The sequence below is a fragment of the Aspergillus sclerotioniger genome, assembly GCF_003184525.1.
Source record: "Aspergillus sclerotioniger CBS 115572 chromosome Unknown BO94scaffold_1, whole genome shotgun sequence".
Taxonomy (NCBI): domain Eukaryota; kingdom Fungi; phylum Ascomycota; class Eurotiomycetes; order Eurotiales; family Aspergillaceae; genus Aspergillus; species Aspergillus sclerotioniger.
Window position 1 is genome coordinate 1742283 of NW_020290991.1, and position 8447 is coordinate 1750729.

General features: G+C 41.1%; 1 protein-coding gene and 1 non-coding gene across 2 annotated transcripts; one reads left to right on the forward strand and one right to left on the reverse strand.

Annotated features, from left to right (window-relative positions):
* The first annotated feature begins 552 nt into the window (after positions 1-552).
* On the forward strand, positions 553-642 carry BO94DRAFT_t16. The gene has a single exon. It is a non-coding gene; the product is annotated as a tRNA-Asp (tRNA).
* A 628-nt stretch (positions 643-1270) lies between these two features.
* Positions 1271-2957, reverse strand: BO94DRAFT_530131 (putative 2,3-diketo-5-methylthio-1-phosphopentane phosphatase). The gene is made up of 4 exons (XM_025610617.1): positions 2506-2957; positions 2122-2447; positions 1625-2053; positions 1271-1565 (listed from the first exon to the last, which is right to left on the reverse strand). Exons 1-4 carry the CDS (start codon positions 2546-2548, stop codon positions 1455-1457), a joined length of 909 nt encoding a protein of 302 aa, XP_025473535.1. The 5' UTR covers positions 2549-2957; the 3' UTR covers positions 1271-1454.
* Between the last annotated feature and the right edge of the window lie 5490 nt (positions 2958-8447).

Genomic DNA, 8447 nt, shown 5'->3' on the forward strand with positions numbered 1-8447 from the left:
GTCAGATAAACTGCCTGTTAATTGATGTGGCATATACAATGGCATTTGAGTCTTGATAGTACGATTCATTGTTTGAGTGATGAATCTACCTTTGGAGGGGTCCTAGTAGTAGAGAGTTCCTCAAACATGTGACCAGGTCACTGTCTATACTGTTTCCCTGTCTATGAGAATATTTCTTTGTCTTCATATAGCATGGTGGCCGAGACTTCGGTCAGATACTTCGATACTCTATCTACATTTCGATCCTGTGCGGTTCTGGTATTAGTAGTTCCACTATAACAGCCCGATGCAAATAGTTACAATAAATATATACTGATAGCCGACAGCGATAGTAAGAAAGAAAAGAAAAAAGCAAGGGATAAGACTGAGAAGCACACAATATTGGAAAATCTACGCAAGCAAAACCACCTGGTCTGTATAAAATATCAACGCAAATCAAACATTCGCATCTAAAAGAGGCCAACAACATGAAAACATATAAGAGCGGCCATTCAACCACTACTTTCCTTGTCTAGAACATAGAGCAAAACATCAAACCCACATAATATCCAATCCTCGATGGTCTAACGGTCATGATTTCCGCTTGTCAATCCCAATTGGGAACAAGCGCGGGAGACCTGGGTTCGACTCCCAGTCGGGGAGATTTCCTTTTTGCTTTTTGTCTATTTTCCTTGCTGAGCCACTCTTCCATACCCTGTTTATTTTTATTTTCACTTTCCATGTAGTACTCATCTGCGACAGAACGGCGAATTCTTCCTCCCCATACTATATGACCACTTCCCTATAGCGTTGTCTCCTATCTACCGACTCTGGCCACTAACCCGAAGAACTCGTGACTAGGCCCGCCTGAGTTGGTCTGAATCCACAAAATAGAGCCCGAGGTACAGCACTCATCTCATCAAATATATACCGACCTCTCAAGGTATGCATCACCTCGAAACACAACCTGGAGGGCATGGTTCTTGACCGTCTGAAGCAGAACTGCTTCTCTTAAGCCAGTATATAGAAGAATGGTGATTGTCCCTACTCCACCCAGATGGGCTAATCACCTGCCCATGTTGTTTCCCTTTACCTCTGCCATCCATGGACAAGCTTATTAGTCCTTGGCAATTGTTTAAATCCCGAACCCAGCATTCCACGTGGAGCAAGCTCTGCGAACTGAACTCTGAGAAGTTGCCCGGTCGCGCGATCAGGCGCGACCATCAATCGGTTGCCTATCATTGTGAATTCTTATTCGGCCACTGCCCTCTTCTTAACTAGATTCAATGCTGCACAAACCTACAGATTTTAGATACGCCTAGCCCGACACCGTCGCAATCCTAGCGCATAAGCTGACACGCATGAAGTCATCCTGAAACCCTATACATTCATCGAACACTTCCTAGATCTATGTATCCAGCTCGCTGCCCCCAAACGCCTGAAAATGATTCATTCATACATCACTACCCCGTCTTTCAAGCCGAAATATTTCCCGACGCACCCCGGGGTTGGTAATCGGAAAAGCTCTCTGGCCAGAGGAATATCCTGTCTTCCCTTGATGGGGTCGCCGCAACAAATTTGGGAACCTGGGATCATCATGTCAGCTCTGAGGATATCTCTCTGCAACACCGGACCGCCGACTTACAGCTTGCCTGCTGGAAATCCGCCGCCACATATTGGCTCGGGGATTGAACCGGGCGGGTTTGCCCACGCCCCCGGTCTTCTGCTGATCCTCCTTCATGATGGCTTGTACTTCCCGCTTGACGTCGGAGAATGAGTCAAAGCCAATGTAGGAAATCTTGTGCTCAATGCAGTATTGCTCCAACCGCAACCCCTTGCGCGCGAAGAGGACATCCGCTTCACGGGCAGCCGGAAGGTCCGACACACCGTCGCCAATGAAGATAATAAGGGGAATCTCGCTCTCCAAGGCTTCTTCGGCTGCCTGCGCGCGGCCCTCCTGAATGGATAGCGCCTTGTCATGGCCTAGTTCTGTTTCGTGCCTCCAGATTGGCTTCCATTCTGACCCATCGGACTTGATTTCCGCATCGTTGGCGACAATTTGAATGCGCGAAGCCTACAAATAAATGATTAGTGAATGACCACTGGTGAGTGGATTCCCCCACGAGAAAGATGCAACTGTACCTCTTGCTCCCCGAGGAAAGTGTCCAGCACTTTACGTAAGACTGGCTTCAGCCCTGCACTGATGACATTAAAAACAATGCCATTATCTATACAGAATTTGTGAAATTCTTGAAATCCCGGATCAATGTCTAGCTCCTCTTTCATCACATCAAAGCCATCCTCGAAGGGTATCCGTAGCGACCCCCACATCTCCTCGGAGACTTCTCGGAATGAGCGCTCGCCGGATTTGATCTGCTCGTCGAGGACTTGGCGGCGTTTGGCGCCACATCCCAGATTGTCGAAGAGGACATGGCCCGAATCTTGCATGAAGATGGTACCGTCGAAGTCTGTAGGTCGTTGATTAGCAGCGGCCGCAGTGGAGGGCGATCCACCGGAAATCCCTACCTGAGAAGCAGACAATTTTTCTCGTCGTGGCACCGGTGGACATTTTTGGCTGAGGTTTAGTGGATGGGTTAGGGACCGATTGAGGGTGATGATGATGTACAGATGGCGACAGCCGAGCCAGGCGGATATGGGCTTGGTGAAATATCTTCGGGGAGGAAGAGGGGAAGCCGTGGCGAGGCGAGACCGGACGGATTCCAATGACGTACCTGAGTTGGAAGGGCTCTGAGAACCGGCAATGATGCGATCACTGCCGACCAGCCGGGGCGGTGGATCCCATTCCCCGGGGGGTTGGGGTGGAGTTGACCTCCCAGGGCATCTTCAGAGTTCAGACTTCAACGAGTATGATTGATCGAGAGCCGCGGATAAGATTGGATCCGATCGGCATCCCGAGGGGAGATTCCCACTGCATTTGGCCCAGTAACGTCATCACCTGGCTGTGACATAACCGACTGATTTTTCATCCGGTTACATCTTCAACATGCACCCCCCATCATTCAACGATGTGCACTAAGTGATACTTAGTTCCGAGACCCCTGGGATCTATTAATAATCCCCATTCCCATCCCCATCCTGTGTACCCATACTCCCAAACTACTGGTTCCGAACAGCCACCCGCCACACTCTATCGATGGGGCAGGAGAGTTCCGGATACGCAAATCCGGCCGAGCCCTGCCACCGTTGGGGTTATGACAACATCTGTTCCCCACAAGGCTACCAGAAAAGAAAAAAGGAACCATTTCCTCGGACCTATCAACCAAATGCAGCACCATTTGTTCGGCTTGAATGTCGGCTTGATGAATGCCATCTCGGACAGTGGTCGACAAGAGCACCTTACATAGTACAACATAGTAGTAAGATAAATTCGGTTTATCTTGGTGGTAACCTTCCACACCCAATTCAGCATCTGCTCAACTCCCATCTTCCGACCCCATACAAGAACCTCAAGAGTCAAGACATCGATCTCGACAGCGGCAACATACCCCTAAATTGCCCCGCCCCCTTCACAGGACCCACCCATTTTAACCGTCTACCAGTACTATGTACTATGTATACAAACAACCCCGCGACCGGTTTCCAATCATTCAAAATCCGAACATCATCAAAGATCCCCGCCCGGACAAAACATAGTAGTAATCTCCTCGATTCTCCCCATTCAATACATTTAATTTTCCGTCCAAAAAGCGGCGTACCTATTATCTGAAGTACTATACCAGAGATTGATTCCATTCCGTCTTCCCAAATATATAACATAAAATATACAGGATGATACGCACCACAGTCCGGACAGAAAATAATTCCTCATATTACTTCTACTGTCTGCTGTTTTGGCCGACTACCGCCCGAAATATTCAGATCGGGTGCTTTTACTAATATAGATATACATATAAGGTACCCCGGTTGGCTTGCAACAATCAAGATAGTGGTATAATCCCTAGATAGCGGGAAATCATGGGATCGGGTTAGAGCAGCATTCAACAATGATATATAAGTATTTGGATTTGGTGGGGTGGGTGGGTGGATAAGCATACTAGCTGATATTACAGATTCACCATTACTGTGATACATATCAAAAAGATTGTAAGTAAGTCAACTTATATAATCATGCTTCTGCCGTTCTTACAATATCAGAGTCCGCTCTTATATAACGTAATTCCCAACCGAGTCGACCGCCCGGTCGACCCGCTCACACCCCATCCATTCGGACAATACTCATTAAACTTGAAGCTATCGCCAACAACTAAAACCTTTATTAAATTAATAAAACTAAGCAATATGGCGATTAGGACATCTAGTTCTAGTATGCCCCAAGATATGACAGTCAGAACATCTTGGTGGAGCACGTTTTTGAGGAACTAAAGTATTTGAAGTAGAAATACTTGGCTTACTACTACTACCACCTTCCTGATTCAATCGCTCATTCCTCTGCGTAATTAAGTCTCTCGCTTCTTGTATTGATAGTCCATTATTAGGAGTTATCTGGCGCTTAGAACGTCTCCTCTTCTGCTTCACTTTCTCATGTTCTGCGCGGAGATCATGTAGTTCCTTTATTATGAAGGCTGCTTGGTGCATTATTAATTTGCAACCTTTAAGCAACTCATTGTAAGTTTTTTTTGAAGGTGTTAAAGGACTTTAAGAGTGTTTTCAAAGCATCTTCTTAACAGAGGATGCTTTTTTAAAGAGTTCGTGAGCTGTTTGAGGCGTTATTAATATAGAGGAACTAGATAAGTTCCCACCAGGGCTCTGGGGGGGTGTCAGTGTTGATAGTAAGATATTCAACTTATCAAGCACACGCTGAGGGCTGAATGGAAGTATCCCAGCGGCAGCAAAGCCGCTTTGAATATTCTGTACTGTAAAGACTTTGTGGTGAGTGTTAGGATAAGCACTGAGAAAGTTAAACTTATTAATATGATTGAATCCTAAGTATATCTTTGTCTCTACTAGTTCTCCGTACGCGCGCTTTAACGGGCCAAAGTAACCAATATCTAACAGTTGTAGAAGATGAGATGAGTGAAGAGGCATGTAGATAGGAATTATATTATTCTACTTACAAAGCTTGTTAAATCAAGGTGTAAGATGGCTTCCATGGCCATCAAGGACTAGTAATCAATATTGGCCAATCATTTGAGAAGTAGTTACAGGAATAAAGACCTTTAAAAGCCACCGGAGACTTATCTCATCAGTAGTCCAATTGTTTGCGCTTAATTTAATTCACTAGTCAGGTTGTATACTGTATTCTTCAAACCAGCCCTTAATATAGTGCTTACTTTTAAAGATAATATATGAAGGGACCATCCAACCACTTGAATTTATGTATTTAATTGTTGTAACTCATTCACGGTTGCCTGGTTAAATAAGATAAGGCTTTCCAGGTATATCAGCCCTAGTAACTATCTTAGTAGTTACTATAAGACCTATAGCAAAGCCTGTCTCATCAAAATTATAGATATCTTGGTCAAGGATCCTCTATTCTGACCGAACCTTCTGCAGTTGCTGAAACCAGCTCTTTATAATCTCTGGATCTTTATATTTTGTGCGTGAATAGTTATATTGCCGAGCAAATCAGGCTTTAACTTCAGGATTTTGATTAATAAAGCTAGAGACCCAGTTCTTTTTAAGAGGTTGAGCTGCGGAATCAAGTAGAATATTAGCCATCTCTGTCATATAAGATGGTCTAGGAGGAACTCCACGTGTATTTCTTGATAATATCCACTTAACCAGAGATGCTTCCTCATTTTTAGAGAGCTTGTGGCTATTTGCATGCTGCTTGAGTCGATATTGCTTTTCCTTCATTCGATTGTGTAATATTGAGTAAGGTATATTAAAAACCTCTGCCGCGTGATGAATTGACGAGATTTCAAGTTTTTTTAATGCGGATATAGCGATTTGAATCCTTCTCTCTTGTTCTACTGAGTTTTGGTTTAGATGACGCGATACTGGTGGTATGGTGGTTGTTTGAATAGTCACGCGTTGAACAAGCGATGAATTTTGGAAGAGGTGAGCGGGTCGACCGGGCGGTCGACTCGGTTGGGAATTACGTTAGCTATTCAAGGAAGTCAAGTTAACGTAATCCACAAGCGAGTGGGCCGGCGCGCGCGTTATTCTCGCGTTCTTCAACTTGAAGCTATTCAACCACCAACAACTCTACCAGACATGCCTCAATCGTCAAAATCTTTGGTGGAACAAGAAGGCCGTATCTGCCTAGTTGTTGAGGCTATTCAAAGTGGCAGAATTTTATATATAAATAAAGCTGTGAGCGCTTATAATGTTCCGCGTTTAACTCTGTAACGATATATTAAAGGAGTCAAATCATGTTTAGATATACGGGTCAAGTCTATAAAACTGACTCTTCTTGAAGAAGAGGCTTTAAAGGACTGGATATTCTTACTTATTAAGTATAGGCTTCATCCTCGGCTGTTATATATTTAGAATATAGTATTTATTCTTCTTTAAAAACGTGCCTCAACTTACGCAGTCTCTGTCAGCGAAAACTGGATATATAACTTTGTTAAGCATATACTGGTTTTAAAGAGTTAATTCTCTTGAAGATATCATATCTAACGTATAAAATATAAAGATTCTATGTTCTTAGATAAGTGGTTTGATCAGGTTAAAGCTATAAGAAAGAAATACAGTATTTTTAATAAAGATATCTGAAACTTTGATAAAACAGGCTTTATTATAGATATAGTAGTTACAGTATATGTAATCATAAGATCTGACTGTATAGATAAACTGTTTCTTATATAATCTAGCAACCGCGAATAGATGATCTTAATTAAATATATTAATACTGTTAGTATGATATTAGTACTGTACTTGATTTTTAAGAAAAAGATTCATATAAAGATATAATATTAAGATCTTATTCTATCTGATTAACATATCAATTTATTACTAAATAATTAAATTTTTAATAAGATTAGTTTATATTAGCTTTATAAATACTTTATTTCTTTTATTAAGGACTGGTGGATTGGATAATATAGTCTTCTAATTTTTGATAAACATAACTCTTATTTAACTCCAGAATTTTAAAAATATATATAGCTAAAATAATATTATTTTTATCTATATGTCTCTATATTCTTTATATCTTTATTAATTACTTGATATTACTTACTTTATATTATTAAAATAAATATACAGAAGTTTAATAGAAGAATTAATTTATTAGAGTATTTATTATATTAATAAGATTGATTTTTTAAATATATATCCAGATACATGTTTTCTTGTTTTTAAAAAATCAACTATATACAATATCTTTAAGACTTTAGGATTGGTTCTATTCTAGCTAGATAAGATTCTTAGTAAGCTGGTTATATAGCTCCATAAGCCTATTCTAACTAGCAGTATCTCTATTATATTAATAATATTAAAAATATTTAAAAATATAAGATAGTTGCGGAGACATGAAACTATTATTAAAAGACTTCTTTATAAATATATAATTAGTCTATCTTTATAGATAAAAGCAATATTATTTTATGTTATAAAAGAATATGAAATCACTTTCAACCAGGCTGCTTTGCTTGAGCAGGAAGTTAATAAATTACAGGCTAGATTAGAAAGACAAAATACTAAGAAAAAAAGGACTTATTGTTAAATGGCCGGCCTTAACGGCCTCACTATTAAAGAGACTAAAATCGTGTTCAAATAGACTTATAAGACTAATTAAGTTAATAAAAGTCAGCTTATAGAATCAGCTACAGGTAAGGAACAGTCTTACTACTGGACACCATTGTTACGGACCCCTGCTAGCTGAACAACTAGTGAGGCGGACTCGTTAGGCAGAAGGCCACGTCCGGAAAGACAAGGACTCTTATCAAGTAGAATCCTAATCTGAGTAACCAATGTCCGGAACGGTTACACAGCACGTGACCACGGTGGACATGTCACCGACACGCTATAATATATCGGCGCTATAATAGAATATAACAGCGATATAAAATAATATATTAATAATATAATATATCATGGCAATGCCATAACAGAGGATAGGATATAAGGATACTCTTTCATATACTTAGCTAGTTCTGTTCTTCATGCTCAATACAATCATCTTTAAGTAATCATATATTCAGAAAGCTTAATAATAATACTTATCTATATTTACTTACAGATAACTGCACGGCACTATCTGGCCTTACTTCTCTTTCTTTGTTCAAGACTAGTTATCCTTAGATAGTCATCAGTCTGACACTACCTTGACCCAGTTCAAAGGTATGTATACCAGTAAAGCTAAGCTAATGTCAAACCCTAGGATCGCTTCTCCCTGTTCCTGTTAGCTTAGCTCCCGTTCCAATGCGTACCTGTGAACTGAATCAAGGTAAGTCAGACTGATGACTATCTAAGAGATGACTGGTCCTGAACAGAAGAAGAGAAGTAAGGCCAGATAGTGCCGCGCAGCTATCCGTAAGTAAGTACAGACAAGTATTGTT

Excerpts from the sequence above, each read along its gene's own strand:
- BO94DRAFT_530131 (XM_025610617.1), bottom strand. The coding sequence starts at position 2,548 with ATGTCCACCGGTGCCACGACGAGAAAAATTGTCTGCTTCTCAG. Across the intron at positions 2,448-2,505 it reads AAAAATTGTCTGCTTCTCAG|ACTTCGACGGTACCATCTTC; the intron begins GTAGGGATTTCC and ends AACGACCTACAG. Across the intron at positions 2,054-2,121 it reads CTTTCCTCGGGGAGCAAGAG|GCTTCGCGCATTCAAATTGT; the intron begins GTACAGTTGCAT and ends ATTTATTTGTAG.